The sequence below is a fragment of the Ziziphus jujuba genome, chromosome 11 (genome assembly GCF_031755915.1).
Source record: "Ziziphus jujuba cultivar Dongzao chromosome 11, ASM3175591v1".
Lineage (NCBI taxonomy): Eukaryota > Viridiplantae > Streptophyta > Magnoliopsida > Rosales > Rhamnaceae > Ziziphus > Ziziphus jujuba.
In genome coordinates, this window is record NC_083389.1 from 26,615,903 (window position 1) to 26,635,543 (window position 19,641).

Genomic DNA, 19,641 nt, shown 5'->3' on the forward strand with positions numbered 1-19,641 from the left:
TTCCTTTCTTCTGAAGAAATCATTTGACCACCAATCGGGCTTTGTGTTTCACCACCTTTCCGCTGCCATCTTTCTTGAGCTTGAACACCCATTTATTCTTTAGTGCCTTTTTTCCTGTTGGAAGCTCAACCAACTCATAAGTATGATTTTTCTGCAAGGATTCCATCTCATCTTGCATTGCTTGCAGCCACTTTTCCTTCTCTTGATGAGAAACAGCTTCCTGGAAACTCTCTGGCTCCCCCTCTTCAGTAAGCAGAATATACTCAGATTCTGGAAATCTCTTTGATGGAATTCGGCCTCGCTCAGATCTCCAAACTTGTAAACCACTGGTTTCAGGAGGTGTACCATCATCTGACCGCTGTGATGGCCCTGCAGCTGCTTGAGAGGATTGAGTCTCCCCCTGCTCAATATCCCCTTCTTCCTCCTGGTCTGCTTCTGGTATATCTTCATGCACCTCATTTTCTTCTGTGGCTATTTGTGCTAGTGCTGGATTAGGACAAAAATTCTCGGCACTAGAACTACAATTAGGAGACATTCTGGGCTTTTCAATGTCTTCCATTTTCTGGTTTTCATGGAATACTACATCCCTGCTTCTAATAACCTTCTTTGTTTTCGGGTCCCATAACCTGTATCCGAATTCTTCATCTCCATATCCTATAAAGATGCATGGAGTAGATCTTGGATCGAGCTTCTGTCTGAGCTCCTTGGATACATGTACATAAGCTAAACAACCAAACACTCTTAAATGAGAGTAGGAGGGAATCTTACCCGACCACATTTTCTCCGGAATTTCAAAATTCAACGGTACTGACGGTGATCTGTTGATTAAATAGCAGGCGGCACGAACAGCTTCTCCCCAGAATGGCTTTGGCAGTTTAGCCATACTGATCATACTTCTGACCTTTTCCATAATGGTTCGGTTCATCCTTTCGGCTATTCCATTATGTTGTGGGGTGCGAGGGACCGTCTTCTCATGTCGAATGCCGTGTCTTCTGCAGTAGGCATCGAACTCCTTGGAAGTATACTCGCCTCCATTATCTGAGCGAAGACATTTCAGCTTCTTTCCTGTTTCACGCTCTACCATGGTATGAAACAGTTTGAAGTAATCCAATACCTGGTCCTTTGTTTTCAAGAAATATACCCACACCTTCCGAGAAGCATCATCAATGAAGGTCAGGAAATACTTGTTGCCACCTAATGATTCCACGTCCATGGGACCACAAACATCAGAGTGCACCAGACTAAGCAACTCTGATCTTCTCGATGCAGAGGAACTGAAGGAGACTCTATGTTGCTTACCAAACAAGCAGTGATTACAAGGATCTAGCGCAGCATCCTTGCAAACAGTGATAAGCTTCTTCCTTGCCAAAGTGGACAATCCTTTTTCACTCATATGACCGAGTCTCTGATGCCACAGATTTTGAGATGCCTCTCCTTCTGCAATATTGAGGCTTTCTGCACATATCTTCACATGAGTTTTGTACAGCGTTCCACAAATATGTCCTCGGGCGACAACTATGGCACCTTTCGTCATTTTCCATGTGCCTTTGCTGAAGTAGTTGTCATAGCCTTGCTTGTCTAAGGCTGCTCCCGAAAGTAGATTAAGCCGAAGGTCTGGAACATGACGGACATCCTTCAAAGTGATTGTACAACCAACATTCGTTTTTATCTGAATATCACCAGTTCCCATAATCTTTGCGAAACTGAAATTTCCCATCTTTACCGTACCAAAGTTTCCTGCTTTGTACGTTTTGAAGAAATCTCTGTGTGGAGTGACATGGTAGGATGCTGCAGTATCGACTACCCACTCAACATCTTGGGTTGATATATGAAGGCATGTCTCTACTTCGGTGGAGCAGAGCGCCACTTCGCCTGTAACAGTTACTAGTGTCTCTCCATCCTTCTTCGGCTGATTACCTTGGAGTCTCTGCTCTCTCAACAACTTTCTGCAGTTCTTCCTCATGTGACCCTCCAGGCCATAATGATAGCACTTATATGATGATTTTCTGCCGTCTGTAGATCTGCCTCTGCTCTTGCTCCTGCCTCTCCCCCTATCACGACCACCTCTTTGCTGTCTTCCTCTCTCTGTGACGAGGGCATATGACTGATCCATGCCAATGTCCTTTCTCCTGGTCTCTTCATTAAATAGGGCATCCTTAACCATAGACATAGTAAGTTTGCCATTCAGGGCCGAATTGCTGAGAGAGACTACCAATGTCTCCCAACTGTCTGGAAGAGAGCTTAGAAGTAGGAGGGCTTGATCCTCATCCCCTAGTTGATAATCCATAGCAGATAGTTGATTTACCAAGCTCTGGAACTCACTGGTATGCTCGGCTACAGAAGTTCCACTCTGTAATTTTAAATTTACCAATCGCTTAAGCAACAGGGCTTTGTTCCGAGCAGTCTTGGCCTGGTACATGTCCTCCAATTTTGTCCAGAGGGCATATGCATCCGTTTCCTTCGCTACATGATGGAAGACACTGTGATCGATCCATTGCCTGATTTGACTGATCGTTTTCTTGTTTAATTTCTTCCATTCTGCTACTTTGCTGGGATCGGGGTTTTCTCCTTTAGCTTCTATAGGATCAAACAGATCCTTACAATTGAGGAGATCTTCTATCCGAGGTCTCCAAAGTGTATAATTTGTGACAGTGAGCTTAACCATAGCTCCCGAAGATGATTCTTCCATTGACATTATGGCTTGACCAAAAATGGAGCTGAATTTGGTAAAACGGAGTTAACCGTTGCGTCCGGAACGGCCGAAAATGGTGGACTTGACTCTTCCGGGGTCAAAATATAATTACTAGAAATTTTGGGGCAAATATGTAATTTCACAAAATTTCTGGGTCAACCTGTAAATACAGAAACTACAGGGGTCAATCTGTAATTTTGAATAATTCAAGGGCTGTTCCGTAATTTCAGAAACTTCTGATGACATGGCAGATTGTGCTGACGTGTCAACACGTGGCAGATGACATGTCGACTGGCGTGGCTGACGACGTGTCGGCTGTCGTGGCAGTGTGCGCTGACGTGGTCGTCTTCAACCTCCAGACGGCGCGTGCGGCGCATGAGGCGCGTGAACTGTTGCAGAAAACTTCAGGCGGCGCGTGGGGGCGCGTGAGACGCTGCGTTTCTCTCCGGCGAACTTCGTTGTTCTCGTCTCGTCGGGTACTTTCACATGGTATTGTCAAATTAATTATTTGAGCAACTTTGCGAAACACCAACCTGAAGAACAGTGGCTCTGTTTCTTCAAATTTTGAACCCAAGCTCTCGACCTGGAGCTCTGATACCACTTGTTATGGTTCTCCGACCACTTTAGAGAAGAAATATGAGAAGAAAAATAAAAAGAATTCTATTACTCTCTTGGAAATAGAATACAAAAATACAAAAACTTCTCTCTTGGATTCTCACGTGGAATCTCTCCCCTTACTGTCAAACTCTCTCTGAAATTTGCTCACTCTTCTCTCAAGCTCTCTCTGGAACTTAAACACTCTCTCTCTCGGAGTTTTCTCTCAATATTCCTCACTTGAGATAATATTGAGCTTGCTCTCTTGGCTTGGCTTGCATACAACGAGATGGAGCCTATTTATAGGCTTATAAGGTCGGTTGCATGGCCACAATCTTCAACAGCCTCTGCAGAGCCCACAATTGTTGAACAATCCATTTTCGGTGCAGCAATGGCCATTGTCAAAAATGGTGGCTGTCGGTGCAGTGGTGTCAAAAATGATGGCTGTGCAGTCTTCACACTGTCGGTGCAGTGGTGGTGCGGCTGGACTTCACATTAGACACAACATCGAGGCCTTTAGGAATCTTAGAAAAGAGACTGAACATTCTAGACAAATCCTCTACCTGAAACAACCAGCAAAAATGGGCGATATGAAAGACTTAAAAAATTTATTTGCTTAACTAATTTTCTCTAATTTAAGACATTACCTTATCATCTCTAAGTAAAGCATGGCATCCAGAGTGCTCTTTCTCAAGAAATTGGGTTGCATACACAGACAACAACTCATGTTGAGCTTTCTACAAAAAGCACATAACAACCAAAGTAGTCAGAATCTAGAATGTCATGGCAAAAGATGAAACCAATAAAATAAATTATCATTTAGTCAAAACAAATTTCTAGCTAAAAATGCTCAATTAATATTCATATTCATAGACTAACTACACCTAAAAGGTGGATTTATAATACAAAATCAATAACAAACCTCCAGCAGCTTTGGCTCACTACTAGAGTGCAAGTAATGAGAAACTCGATCTTTCTCCCGTCTTAAACATTCCTCTGCCTGGAATTTACAGCAAGATGCATTAAAGATTATCTAATATGGAAAAAAATAAGTGCTGCAACCACATAAAAAAAAAACACTAAAAATTATACCTTTAGCATATAATCTGGACAAGAATCTGCTAGAATCCAATTTGAAGCTCTTCGAGAATAATAGGCAGCTGTGTCTTTAAGCATGGCTGGTTCAAAATCATGTTCATAGTAATCGATTTGCCCCATCCCAATCTCATCAAAAATATCCAAAACATTCTTCAATAGAGCTCGATCAATCTGCTCTCCTTCACTTTCTTGGTCAATCTGATTTGCAAAGTTTCGTCAAAACTTTTGACAACTACAGAGATAAGATCCCTGATTCAGAAAAAGATTTGAACTTACCAAAGAAATTACAGCATTCCTTACTCTTGCCTTTAATTCCTGGTAGACCTGAATATTTAAAACAGAGGTGCACATCATATTATTGCAAAGAACACTAAAAAGAATAAGCAAAATATGACATGTTCGGGTTCGCCGTGGCATACCTGATCACGGAAGCAAGCGAGTGCAACTTCAGTAAGGGATGGAAGTGACTTTCGGGCAATAAGGTAGCGTTCCAGGAAATGGAAGAATCGAGAGAGCCACCTAACCATGACTTTATGGTTTGCCCATCTTTTCACAAGCTCCCTCAGCATAAACTCATCAGGCTTCTCCCTTAATGATGGCAAAACCTGACAAGAGTGACAAACATTGACAAATTACACTCCATAGCATGCACACTTTGATCTTCTCAAGAATGCATTTCACATGTATGAACGAAAATTAACAAAAATTCATCTAAAAGAATTCCTCACCGTTGGAAGTAATATACTCTTCGAATGATTCCCGGTACTTGCCATAAAGCTGCGGTAAATAGTCATGTGGAGGCTTTTGAAAACACATATCAAATATTTTCCTAAAAGGATAACAAGCACAAACAAACAAACAAACAAACATAAAATTTCAGTGTGCAACCATAAGAATAAAAGTGAAACCAAAAGTAAAAAGAAAACATCATACGTATAGAGCATGAAGTAATCTTCTGAGGTAAACTGAGGCTCGGGCAGCCCCTCCAAAATGTTCTTCAACTTTGTGATACCCTTCTGCATAAATTCCCATCCTTCCTCCAAGTAAATCATCTTGGGCACGTTCATGGTCATCTTACCACTCTTTAAAAATTCTTAAAAATCTGCAAAATGAACAAGGAATGTAAATATCCAAACACTTAGATTGACACCCCCCAATCATACTAAAAATTTCGTAAACATTACCCGAAATTAAAATCCCCAAAGCATAAAAACAAAAACCCATACTAAATAAACCTTGACCTCATTCATGGCGGTGGTAAGTGGACTTGTTCATAGGAATTTTTAGATTTAATATTATTTTTATTATTTATTTATTTTTATTTATGAGTAAACGACTGTGATTTATTTATATATATATTTTTTTAATAGCTGAGAGAAATGTTCTCAATGTCCCAAGTTTTATTTATGTTTAGATACCTAATACTAAATATAAAAATAAATGCCTCCAAAAATAAATGAAAAAGAAAAAAATTATCATATGACTTATATAAATTAGACTTGAATTTAAACATCATCAAAATATTGTTGGCACAGGTTGAATATATGATTTTAAAACATAAATTTTATAAGTTTAAAAATATAAGTTACTATTTTTAGTCATATTTATTTTAAAACATAAATTTGATAAGTTTAAAATATAAATAAATATTTTTATTCATATTTAGTCAAAATCTGTGTGAAGAAAAAAAAAATTGTTTGATGTATATATATGAGATTCCATAAATTCCAAAAGAAGAAAAAATATGGTCAAAACTTGTCCAACAAAAAAGAAAAAATAACAAAAAAAACCATGGTGGAAACTGTAGCAATTAGTGAAATATTTCAGAGAAAAAATTCAATTTAGCTTTCTTTTTTCTTTTTTTTCTTTTTTTTGACTGAAAAAACATACTATACAATTTAGCACGGTGGTTTTATTAGAATGACGAAGATTTGGATTCATTGCCGCAATTAATTGTCTTTTTCGTTTTATGGAAATATTGCAGCGATTGATTATCATACACGTAATATACCCACACTTTTCTTAAAATCCCAGAAAGACCCTTTGCCACATCAGCATTATTTTTGTAATAACAGATTTTCTTTTGCGGTCTCCCTTGAAGACCATGTGCCATGTGATGTGATGGAATACAAATCAGTCAATATTTAAAATAATAATAATAACGATAATACCAGTCCTTTGTTTCTTTTACCTATCGACCATAAAGTTTTTGCACTCTATTTGTATTCATATTTTCAGTATAAGATAATAAAAAAAATTATATGGATTAGAAGGTAAAAAAAAACTTGATTTTTAAAAATATAAATTTTGTAATTATTTCATATAAAAAAAATAAAACATAAAACATGTGGGTGGTTTCTGAAATTTTATTTGCTATATTTCAATTTTTACTATATTTTTTTAGTATAATATCTATTTTATTTTTAATTTTAATTTTCAACATAGAATATAATTTAAAAAATAAAACAGATCTTTTGATTTTCTATTATTTAGTTTTTTTTCGGTGTTGATTTTTAAGTAATTTATTATTTAGTTTTAACCATTAAATTTTGTGATGATCTTTAAACTGCTTATTGTATTGGTTTTAATTTTTTTTTATATTGTTCTTATTTATTTTTTTAATTGGTTAAAATCTTTTTTATTATCTCCAATTAAATACAATTATATGATTTTATTTTTTAAAAATCCAAAATTATTTTTTGGCATGTTTGATAGTATCCATCAACTAAAAATGCCTTACTGTAAAGATTTGACTAAGTGTAATTAATATATATATTAATAATCGACGACATAGTAACGTAGTCAACATAAAATTTTCAATTCTGTACTAATTTTCTCCAATCTTATTACATTCTTGCCTTATCGTTCTCTAAGTAAAGCATGGCATCCAAATTTGCTTTTTCTCAAGCAATTGACGCAATATATGGAAAACTACTCATGGTGAACTTTCAACAAGAAGCCTATCACAACCAAAGTCTCAGCAGGAATATTGAAATTTCATGCCAAAAGATGAAACCAATAAACTAATTTACCATTGAGCCGAAACATATTCCTAACTAAACATGCTCCATTCCTGGACTAGCCACATTTATTTATTTATTTATTTTGTTGAAAGAATGGACTAACTACACCTAAATATGAAAATCAATAACAATCCTTCAGCAGCTTTGGCTCACTACTAGAGTGCAAGTAATGACAAACTCTTTTCTTCTGTCTTATATAATCCTCTGCCTATAATTTCCAACAAGATATGTTATAGCCAGAGGACTAGCCACATTTATTTTTTATTTTTATAGTTGTCATAAGTTTTCAAAAACTTATGAAACTACAAAAATAAAACCCATAATTGAGGGAAAAAAAAAACATATGAACCAACTTACCAAAGAAATTACAATATCCAATTTACTTTTTGCATTTGATTTCTGATAGACCTGAAAATCAAAACAGAGTAGTATTGCAAAGATCAATAAAAAAAAGATACATAATATATGGTGTAAATATAATAAAATTGCATCCTGTTCGGGTTGGTCATGGGATGCCTGCTCATGGAAGTTTGTGAATCCAAACTCATTAAGGTGTGGAAGTGACCTCCAGGCAATAAAGTAGCGATCGAGAGAATGGAAGAATCAAGAAAGCTGCCTAACCATGTTTATTGAATAAAATTATCTTAGTTCATATAAATAATCATATATCTAAACACTTAATATAAAATATTTATCATTTTTTTATATGTTGACTTAAATATTATAATATATGAAGAGCAAACAAAAAGATGCTCTCACCAAAAAAAAAAAAAAATTTGTTAATTGAACTTTAAAAAAACTTACATTTAGATATGTTTATAATAAAAAATAAAAAAAATTCTCTTTCGTTTTTTTGATTAATTAAAATTTGGTGAGGAAGATAGTCTATGATACATGAAGTTTTCTGATTAATTAAAATACTCGGTTTTTGGTGTATATGCATAAGATGTCCTAAATCACATCATGGCTTATTTTATTGGTAAAGAAGAAAAAAAATTATTTTTGCTTTAAATTACCAAAGAAATAATTGAAGAAATTATTTACCAAAAAAAAAAAATAATAATTGAGGAAATTAATTAAAGCTTATACATGCAAATCAAGAATTCTACTATATATCACCTAATGAACGAAAAAACTAGATGTCCCATATATCGCATCAATGGTCCTATAAGTGCTTGTGTCTTAAAAGGTGTTTTGGGAAAGTTTTTCGTCTCCATGCCATAAAGATTCTTCTGCTTCTATAGCAATACAAATGCTTATTATATACATATTTAAGATAAAATTTCACACAATCTCCCACCATTGAAACTCATTATCACCAGAAAATAATAAGTAAAATAAAGCAACATATTCAATAAATTGATCAACCAACATGGATGTTATTCCATCTCCTCCAATCAAGAACCAAGATGATAAAAATATAGAAAAGGAAATTTTTGCTTCAGCCCCTATAAACATATATTTCAGCATATCATATACAAACACCAATTTGTGCATCTCTAAGAAATAAAAAATAAATAAATAAAAAATTATAAAAAGTAATTAATTCAATTAAAAAAGAAGTTGAGACAATTATACAAGGCAAGAAAAGTTAATTTCTCTATAGTTGCGGATTGACTTCTTCAGCAAAAGACTAGGAACAATCCAAAAAGCTGGGCAATAGCAATGATTATCTTCACCATCCATACTGAATTCCATTTCCATAAAAGGATTCTGGATCTTCTTTTCCTCTAAGGTATGTAATCTAACTTTATGAACATTATCAATATATCAAACATCTCTAAACCAATGAATTCCAATCCCAGTCCGACAATTACAACGTCTTTTTCTCTTTCCTTTTGTTTGGTACACATATATATATATATATATGTATATTTAATTATAAGGATGAGATTAAAATAGACTTATTGATAATAAGGGCAGATAGATATATGTATTATATATATGGAATTTTGGAATTTCAACGTGTTCTTTGTGTTTAAGTTAAATAAGATTTTAACATTCTGGAAGTACATTTTAACAATTTTTTGTTCACAATAATTTATAATTAACATATATATATATATATATATATATATATATATATAAAGAGAGAGAGCTAGTAATCTGGAGCATTCTCCCAAGCGCATTCAAGAGCAGTCAACGTTGTTAGTACAGGAGCCGGCATTCCATGAGGGGAGATAGAGAAGCGTCAAAGGAGAAGAAAACAAAACTAGGAAGGAGAGTTGAGAGACAGACTGAAATGAAGCATGCGAATGTTTGTCATTTTTGAGAAGAAGACATCCAAAAAATGAGGCCCCAGAAGGCAAAGATTTTTTGCCTAGTGGCTTGAAGTGCATGCCTTTTATCTAACCCGACATGTGGTGCTGGAGACTTGTTGAAACTAATAAGTCAGCCATCTGAAGTTTCCAGGACCATCGCAAGAATGAGAAGAAAAAAACCTAGGAGTGCTTCAGTGGAAAAGGTTTTGGAGAAAAGAGAGACAAATTGTCGCAAGGATGTTATTGGTGACCTTAGGGATCACGGCAAGGGCAAGAGCAAGAGCAACAAGATCTCTCCCTCCTTAAAAGAAAACTTAGAATTACCAAAATGTAAAGAAGAGGTAGATCCGCAATGGCAGAGTGTTGGTCAGAAGAGTACAGTTCATGAACTAGATGAAAGAAATGTGCCTCATAAGGAGGAAAAACCAACATCTGAAGGCAAGGATAAGTCAAAGGAGACTAGGTAATGGAAAGCCTGCAGCTTTTTTAACCAAGGAAAGTTTGAGGGTTGAAATTGGTGCAGTTCTTGATGATAAAAAAGAATATTACTCATGGTGTTGCTCCTCGTGGTAGTAAAACGCAGAAGCATAAATCACATAATCATAACAAGGGCAACGATAATAACATAGATCCGTTAAAGGGCAAAAATTTGGAACAATCAGATAGCAATATGGATCCAAGAGAGAGGCCTTGGGGGGATATTCCAAAGGATGCTTACCTCGATGATGTTGAAGCAGAACAAAAAATGGTCCTGGATAAACCATTGAAAACATTAAATGGTAAAAAGGTCTATAATCAGTTGGTTTCAGAGGCAACTTTAAAAGGTGCTCCAAATTCATTGCATCCTGTGATGGCAAATGGACATGCTTAACAGTTGATACCGGCAGCAGTCACTCCTGTAGTTATCAAAGAATATTGGGTGTGCTGTGACAGTTTTCAGAAATGGAGGCTTCTACCTTTTGGTAGTCAGCCAAAGCAACTCCCCGAGAAATGGTTGTGTAGAATGCTAATCTGGCTGTAAGTTTTCTTTCTCATTCTTGACAAATTAGCCAGTTCGGTTGTGTCTATTAATGGTTGTTGCTGAAGCTCCAGATAAATACTAAATAATATTTCTATTTCAATGACTATTCTCTTTGCTTATGTATGTACTCTCTCTCTCTCCCTCTCTCCCCCTTTTTTGGTGTTCATCCACTCATGTATGTACACCAATTTATATGTATAATTATGTACTTCTACATATATTTATACTTGTATTTATATGTTGATGCCTTGCTAACTGGTCAATGAAATTGTGTTGTAGGCCTGGAATGAACCGGTGCGACATCGGTGAGGAGGAGACAACAAAAGCACTAAATGCATTGTACCAACTACCGGTTTCTGACCATCAAAGTAGCCCGCAGAATCAGGCTAATGGAAGCGCATCTAAAGTAACTGCAGTTGGCGTCCAACATCCGGACCAGAATCTCCATAATAACAATTCCCATTCTATATCTAACCGAGAAAAAAATGAGACAGGCATCAAAAGTACTAAATTCAGGTGGCAGTGGTAGTTCGTTTGGATCTCAAACCCCACAAAAAACCACCTGCACGAACCTGTTAAAAGTAAAAGCTTGAATGACATGAACCAGCCTCCTTTAAAATCTAGTACAGTGAAAAAATCCGATTTTCAATATTTGAGTAAGCAATGCAACTTGGAAAAGAACATATCTAGGCGGACAGAAAAGCATGTAAATGGGGTATGTATTTCATTTTGTGTGTGAGACTTTTATTTGAAAGTTGGTAATCGGTGAAGTCTTATTTTGATTGCCATTTCTATGCAAGTGATACTAAGGAGAAATGAAAGCAAGAGGCAGGCTGATCAATATGCTTGTGGAACTTCCAAGACACCTAAGATTGATGATATTGAGCTAGGCAAAATTGGTCTTCGTTCCAATGCTTGTTTATCAAGTAAGGTACATGAGAAAGATATGGAACACAATGAATATGGTTTATCCAAGGACAGAAAGTCTGAGGCCAAAGACAAGATACAAATTTCTGCAAGGAAACTGGAAGAACGAAGTCAGGTTTCATCAGATGGAGGGGGTGGGGGTCTTTAAATGTAAGAACGGGCAGTAAAAGAGAAAGTTCCTCAGAGAAAAGGAAATTGAAAGATTGGCAAGAAAACCAGATCTATGAGGAGACATTTCAAATTTCTATGCATGATGACATGGTACTTCTATTTTCCTTCGCCATTGTCAAATTTGTAACCTATAAAAGCAAAGGTAGCATTTTCTCAGATTCCTACTTGTTTACTTACATATAACATAAAAAACATAAAAGTATTATTCAAGGCAGCCAACCATCCCCTCAGTCTTTGACGTGAACTGTCCACCACATTGCTGCTTAAGTTTTGTCAAAATACATCTCTCATGGTCATCATTAGCACTCTTATCAAAGAGAAGACGTCGAGCAAGATTTTTCCTGTCAGTCATTACCATGGATCAGTAACTATAAAGAAAAGAAAATTTCAAAATGAATAAATTTCTATTTCAGTTGAAAGCTATCCAGTACCTGTAGAGTTCAGCAAGCAGTACATATATTTGTCACTAATATAAGCAAGCAGCTTCACGACCTGCACAAAATTCTACATGTTTAAGAAATGGAACAGTGAACACAAGCAACAGCACATTTCAGTGTAGCACACCTTTCAAGTGTCTCCTCAATTGCTCCATCATTCACTTTCTCACTTCTACCTTTCTTAAGGATATTATCACAAAATGTGGCCAATAGTTCCGCACATGAGCTTCCAGCAACACCCTTACCGCAGAAGACCTCAAAAGCTTCCTTGAGGGTCTGCAGGGGGAAATCCAGTTTAGAGGAAACATTTGCTGTGAAATGTGAAGACGCTTAGAGATACAAACCTTGCGAAAAAGTGTATGATTTGGAAGCAGTCACTGACATATGCTAGATATTTGTCATGCAGCTCAATGACTTTAACAAAAACCTGAAGTACCAAAATTAATTAACATTAATTTTCACCTAAGAAAACCAGCCCAGCCTAAGTTTTAGAAATAAGCCGTGAAGTTACCTGTTCCTGCAGACCAACCACATCCTTCTTATCCGCCTGAGGCACAAATAGTCAGCACCAAATACAGTGAGCAATGCAACCAGAGATAAAAGAAGTAAAAAATGGACGTCTAATGCCAATAAACTGCAGAACTCAACTGTCAATATAAAAGGCATATCCTATCATTTAGCGGTAGATTTTATGCAAAGAGAAACATTTGTTTTATTTCATAGCTAATGTAATAAACCAAACCGCCTTCAGCAGGTTTAACAGCTATGAATTGAAATATCAGACAATGTAAAATGAATTTCCACAATGAAATATTTGTGAAAATGAATCACAGTGGGTTTCGTATGATTTTGCTTCTTTCACTACCATTTTTGCAAATTCAAGCACGTTGTTTATTATGCTATAAAACATTAAACCTCCTAGTTATCCCTATTCTTTGACCTCAAACTTAATAGTCCAAACGACCAAAATTCATCTTTTTCCTCTTCTTTTTGGGTGCCCTCTTTTCTTTTTAGCAAATGTAAGAAAACGTTTTTGTCTTTTTATGTTGACGGCTGCTTTTGCTGCAAGTATTGTTCGATATTTTGTTTGATATATGATATTGAGTCGGAGTAAATTTCAACCTGGTTTTGACTAATCAGAAGTAGTTTTACTCCGAAGTATGTTTCATAGATTGGATTTTGATACGGGTCAAAACGGTAAACAAATCACTAACACTTCAATATTATGACCAGCAATGAAAATCTTATTGATAGTGGCTTCCATCTTCCAAGAATCCAAGTACCAAGGGTAGAGAAATACCAGATTTTGGGGGAGAAAAGGACTTAACAAGAGGGTTCACTAGAAGAATTTTCTTTACTCTGTCAGAATCCTATTTAGACAGTTATCAGCAAAGGAATAAGAAGGAAAAATGGCTCAGCCAAAAAATAAAAAAATAAAAAATATATCGCTCTGCATGACCATTAATTTGGTATTTGTGATTGTAAAAAGGACTATTGTAATTGTGTCCACATTATTCACGTGGGGTTTGCTGCAGAAGGAAGATGTATAATAAAGCAAATGCATCAAATAGGTTTCACATTCCAAAATACAAACCATTCACCTGATAAAATTTAATTGACAATCAAAATGCTAAAGGTGTGGAAATCATATTACACATTTCCTTTCAGTGGGGGCAAAAAAACCGTTAAAAGTGAAGCATCGAATTTAAGTCATGATACAGGATGGTCCCACTGAAGCATTGGACCACATTATGGAATCCATTACAATTTCTCCATCATGGGTTCACAAATCTATAACTGTTCCCCATACATGGCTCCAACGGCAAAATGTACAAGTATTCTCAGCTTCTGCTTCCAAGGAAACACCAAAGGGGCATTCACAGAACAGCGTTTTACACACATAATTCTGCCACTCACACTATGAACTACCCTTCTTTTTGTGCCAGTTTCCAAAGCAATAGTCACCAAGTCATTTGACAGATGATGATCAACAAAAATGAATCATACCACATACCTAAACTGATTAGGGTTATCTTCGTCTCTTTCCAAGTAGTCTCGAGTGATCAGGCTCTCAATCCGCTTTTTAATCAAATTGTAGTCGGGCTAAAAAAGAGAATTGAATGAAAACCACTGGGTTAAAACTAAAGAAATGAAACGGGAATTATATGATATCAGGATAAAAAGATACAAGTACTGCAAGAACCTCAAATATGTGACCCAACTGCTCGACACACTCCATAACCAACTGCTGATGACCCAAAACTTTACGGCTCTTCATGATGCGCACAATTGAGGCATCAATAGCATACCGTCTGTCCATGTCTACATCTTCAATTACTTTCTTCTTTTCATCCAAAGGTGGCAGATCGATCTGCATAAGGAACAATATAATAAACCATCACTCACACAAATTAGAAAAATAAGAGACAATTACAAGCTTTAGAACCTAGTTACCTTGATTCTCCTCATTTTATCAGTAAACTTCGAGTTGAACTCAAAGTGATCAATAGGAGAGATTGTTTTCGTGTTAGGCTCCTTGTTTAGGATCTTATACTTGGCACATGACAATGAATGGAGCAGTCTAACGACATCATCATCGCTCAAGTTTAACTGAGTCATGATCTCTGAATAACTCAATCTGTCTGAGGAATTAAATAGAAGCAGGGCACATGCCTAAAAGGAGAAAAGAGAACTGCTTCAGCAACAGAGAACATTATCACCAAATCCTCAACAATGAAATGTGGGGGGTGAAAGAATCTACGCTAAGAACTATGTAATATATCACCTGAGAAGTCGTGACAATCAACTCCATCGTTTTTGGTTCAAATTTGCCACTGATTTTACAACTACCTAAGGAGTATATCCATGTAAGACTTCTATGCTTTGTTTTTGTCTGATAGAATTCTCTGAAGACTTCAACACACTTAACCTAAAAGAAAAAAAAAAAAAGATGTTAATAACTCCCAGAATGTTGTGTTGAACCTAACACACACTTAATCTTGGAATGTTGTGTGTGTGTTTGAGAGAGAGAGGGGGAAGTTCTAAGTCTCAACAGAAGCTGAAATATACCATCTCAGCTGGAAGGTTGAGGTCGAAAGACTTGTAACTTGGCCAGGAGCCAGTGGTCAAAACGGTTACAGTCAAATCAATCCCCAGATATGCATGTGGTTTATTATTTAGGTACCCCTCAAAGCTGGTTTGATTGTCCTTCGCCAATGTGAAATCTGTAACCTATAAAAGCAAAAATAGCATTTTCTCAGATTCCCACTTGTTTACTCACATATAACATAAAAAATATAGAAGTATTATCCAAGGCAACCAACCATCTCCTCCATCTTTGACATGAACTGTCCGCCACACAGCTGCTTAAGTTTTGTCAAAATAAACCTCTCATGGTCATCACTAGCACTCTTATCAAAGAGAAGACGTCGAGCAAGCTTTCTCCTGTCAGTCATGTACCATGGATCAGTCAATCCAATTTCTTCTATTTTCAAATGAAACAGTAACAAAACCATCTACAACCTAAAAAGAAAAGAAAATTCCAAAATTAATAAATTTTTATTTCAGTTGAAAGCTATGCAGTACCTACAGAGCTCACCAAACAAGTCTTTGTCAATAATAAAAGCTAGCATCTTCACGATCTGGACAAAAATTAAGGTTTGATCACAAAATTCTACATGTTTTAAGAAATTGAACACAAGCAACAGCACATTTCAGTGTAGCACACCTTTTCAAGTATCTCCTCAATTGCTTCGTCACTCAGTTTCTTACTTCCACCTTTCTTAAGGATATTATCACAAACTGCGGCTAATAGTTCTGCACTTGAGCTTCCAGCAACACCCTTATTACAAATGACCTCAAAAGCTTGCCTGAGGGCCTGCAGGGGAAAATCCAGTTTAGAGGAAGCATTTGCTGATATAAATTCAATTGTGAAGACGTTTAGAGATACAAACCTTGCGAGAAAGTTTATGATTTTGGAAGGAATCACTGACATGAGCTAGATATTTGTCATGCAGCTCAATGACTTTTGTAACAAAATCCTGAAGTACCAAAATTAACATTAATTTTCACCTAAGATGACCAGCTCAGCCTAAGTTTTAGAAGTAAGCCATGAAGTTACCCGTCCCTGCAGACCAATCACATCCTTCTTATCTGCCTGAGGCACAAATACTCAGCACCAAATACAGTGAGCAATGCAAACAGAGATAAAAAGAACTCAATAATGGACTTCTTATACCAATATAAAAGGCATATCCATCATTTGGCAGTAGATTTTATGCAAAGAGAAACATTTGTTTTATTTCATAGTTCATGTAATAGACCGTTTTCTGCAGGTTTAACAGCTAATAATTGAAATATTAGTCAATGTAAAATGAATTTCCATAAGGAAATGTTTGTGAAAATGAATCTTTTCAGGGTGTAACAGTTATATTAATTAAAACAAAAGATGTTCAGGGCAAGGACCTTCTTGTTGCTAGCTGCATCTTCAGCCTGTTTGACTAAGGCCATTCCTTCAGCAGTAACATGCTGCATCATGGAATATGATATAAGAACACATAGGCATAAAATGAGAAAGCAAAAGATGTATAAGAAGCAAAACCATATTTGAAGTATACAAACCTGCTTAAATATGTTAGACACAACATCGAGGCCTTTAGGAATCTTAGAAAAGAGCCTGAACATTCTAGACAAATCCTCTACCTGAAACAACCAGCAAAAATGGGTGAGATGAAAGACTTAAAAAAGTTATTTGGTTAACTAATTTTCTCCAATTTAAGACATTACCTTATCATCTCTAAGTAAAGCATGGCATCCAGAGTGCTCTTTCTCAAGCAATTGGGTTGCATACACAGACAACAGCTCATGTTGAACTTTCTAGAAAAAGCACATCACAACCAAAGTAGTCGGAATCTAGAATGTCATGGCAAAAGATGAAACCAATAAAATAAATTACCGTTTAGCCAAAACAAATTCCTAGCTAAACATGCTCCATTCATATTCACAGACTAACTACACCTAAAAGGTGGATTTATAATACAAAATCAATAACAAACCTCCAGCAGCTTTGGCTCACTACTAGAGTGCAAGTAATGAGCAACTCTATCTTTCTCCCGTCTTAAACATTCCTCTGCCTGGAATTTGCAACAAGATGCATTAAAGATTATCTAATATGGACAAAAAATATGTGCTGCAACCACATAAAAAAAACAAGAAAAATTTTACCTTTAGCATATAATCTGGACAAGAATATTCTAGAATCCAATTTGAAGCTTTTCGAGAATAATAGGCAGCTGTGTCTTTAAGCATGGCTTCTTCAAAATCATTTTGATAGTGATCCATTTGTCCCATCCCGACCTCAACAAAGATATCCAAAACATTCTTCAATAGAGCTCGATCAATCTGCTCTCCTTCACGTTCTTGGTGAATCTGATTTGCACAGTCTCGTCAAAACTTTTGACAACTACAGAAATAAGATCCTTGATTTAGAAAAAGATTTGAACTTACCAAAGAAATTACAGCATCACTTACTTTTGCATTTAATTCCTGGTAGACCTGAATATTTAAAACAGAAATGCACATCATATTATTGCAAAGAACCTTAAAAAGAATACGCAAACCGTGGCATACCTGATCATGGAAGCATTTTAGTCCAACTTCAGTGAGGGGCTGAAGTGACCTTCGTGCCACAAAGTACTTGTCCAGATAACGGAAGAATTTAGCGAGCCACCTAACCATGATTTTATAGTTTGCCCATCTTTTCACAAGCTCCCTCAGCATAAACTCATCATGTTTCAGAATGTGCAACCATAAGAATAAAAGTGAAACCAAAAGTAAAAAGAAAACACCAAACGTATAGAGCATCACGTAATCTTCAGAGCTAAACGGTGGCTCGGGCAGCCCTTCCAAAATTTTCTTCAACTTTGTGATACCCTTCTGCATAAATTCCCATCCTTCCTCCAAGTCAATCGTCTTGCGCTCGTTCATCGTCATCTTACCGCTCTTCAATTCTTAAAAATCTGCAAAAATGAACAAGAAATGTAAATATCCAAACACTTAGATCGACACCCCCCAATTCTTAAAATCCCCAAAGCATAAAACAAAAACCGAAACTAAATAAATCTTAATCTGATTTATGGAGATGGTAAGTGGACTTGATCATATGAATTTTTAGATTTATTATTATTTTTATTATTTATGAGCAAACAACTTTGACTTTTATATATATATATTTTTAATAGCTGTGAGAGACTGATTTCGTATAATGTTAAATGATCTCACTGTTTACGTTTCATTTTTTTGTTGTTGTTTGACTTTGCCTACCTGCTCTATTGAAGCTGTGATCAGATCATAACTCGCCCCCCTGACCACATGATCTAGAAGGTTGGGCCATCTATGTTTAGATGCCTAATTTCTAAATATAAAAATAAATTTTTCCAAAAATAAATGAAAAAGAAAAAATTAATGTTATGACTTATATAAATTAGACTTGAATTTAAACATCATCAAAATATTGTTTTTTTTTTTTTTTCGGGTGAATATCATCAAAATATTGTTGGCACCAGGTTAAATACATAAATTTAATAAGTTTAAAAATATAAGTATCTATTTTTATTCGTATTTATTTTAAAATATAAATAATTATTTTTATTCATATTTATTCAAAATCTGAGATTCTATAATTCCCAAAAGAAGAAAAAATATGGTCAAAAATTGTCTAACCAAAAAAAAAAAAAAAAAAAAACCATGGTCGAAATAGTGAAATATTTGAGAGAGAAAATTCAATTTAGCTTAACACTCTATATAATTTAGCACGGTGGATTTATTACAATGGCGGAGATTTGGATTCATTGCTGCAATTAATTGTCTTTTTCGTTTTATTGAAATATTGTAGCGATTAATTATCATACACATAATATGCCACACTTTTCTTAAAATACCAGAAAGACCCTTTGCCACAAATTCACTGCCACATCAACATTATTTGTGTAATAAATGATTTTCTATATTACACTCATATTTTTTTAAAAAAAATTAAATTATAATCAGATATTTTTATAAAATTATATCAATATAAAAACAAAAATATTCGATTATAATAAAAAATACTTAAAAAAAATATGCTATATATCTTTTCTTTCATGGTCTTCTTTTAAAACCATGTGTCATGTGATGGAACACAAAAAGATCAATATTTCAGACAAGGGTAGCTCAATTGGTATGAATACCACCATCCAAGCCTAATGAGCGGGTTCGAATCTAGGGGGCAAGGATTGCTTGGGGCATAGCAAAAAAGCGGTCAATATTTCAAAAAAAAAAAAAAATGCCGGTCCCTTTGCTTGTTTTATTATATAGACAGTAAAGTTTTGGCACTCTATTTATACCAATATTTTTGGTATAAAATAATTAAAAAAATATA

At 35.4% G+C, this 19,641-nt stretch overlaps 2 protein-coding genes and 2 long non-coding RNA genes across 5 annotated transcripts; 1 reads left to right on the forward strand and 3 right to left on the reverse strand.

Annotated features, from left to right (window-relative positions):
- Positions 1-3,287: 3,287 nt before the first annotated feature.
- LOC107433203 (cullin-1) lies at positions 3,288-4,911 on the reverse strand. Its single transcript, XM_060812949.1, has 6 exons — positions 4,804-4,911; positions 4,661-4,708; positions 4,379-4,582; positions 4,209-4,286; positions 3,934-4,023; positions 3,288-3,849 (listed from the first exon to the last, which is right to left on the reverse strand). The coding sequence occupies exons 1-6, from the start codon at positions 4,909-4,911 to the stop codon at positions 3,742-3,744; spliced, it is 636 nt and encodes a 211-aa protein (XP_060668932.1). The 3' UTR covers positions 3,288-3,741.
- Positions 4,912-5,117: 206 nt separating this feature from the next.
- On the reverse strand, positions 5,118-5,656 carry LOC107433179 (uncharacterized). 2 transcript variants are annotated; one of them, XR_009634741.1, is made up of 3 exons: positions 5,626-5,656; positions 5,318-5,486; positions 5,118-5,213 (listed from the first exon to the last, which is right to left on the reverse strand). It is a non-coding gene; the product is annotated as an uncharacterized LOC107433179 (long non-coding RNA). The 2 variants fall into 2 exon arrangements; XR_009634740.1 differs by having other exon boundaries at positions 5,569-5,656.
- A 3,895-nt stretch (positions 5,657-9,551) lies between these two features.
- On the forward strand, positions 9,552-11,182 carry LOC132799893 (uncharacterized). Its single transcript, XR_009634853.1, has 2 exons — positions 9,552-10,685; positions 10,969-11,182. It is a non-coding gene; the product is annotated as an uncharacterized LOC132799893 (long non-coding RNA).
- Positions 11,183-13,769: 2,587 nt separating this feature from the next.
- On the reverse strand, positions 13,770-18,461 carry LOC125419316 (cullin-1). Its single transcript, XM_060812663.1, has 17 exons — positions 17,853-18,461; positions 17,730-17,777; positions 17,448-17,651; positions 17,279-17,356; positions 17,010-17,099; positions 16,845-16,925; positions 16,689-16,751; positions 16,345-16,380; positions 16,178-16,264; positions 15,952-16,101; positions 15,810-15,865; positions 15,548-15,668; positions 15,294-15,455; positions 15,010-15,153; positions 14,679-14,897; positions 14,428-14,595; positions 13,770-14,327 (listed from the first exon to the last, which is right to left on the reverse strand). Exons 1-17 carry the CDS (start codon positions 18,213-18,215, stop codon positions 14,226-14,228), a joined length of 2,172 nt encoding a protein of 723 aa, XP_060668646.1. The 5' UTR covers positions 18,216-18,461; the 3' UTR covers positions 13,770-14,225.
- Between the last annotated feature and the right edge of the window lie 1,180 nt (positions 18,462-19,641).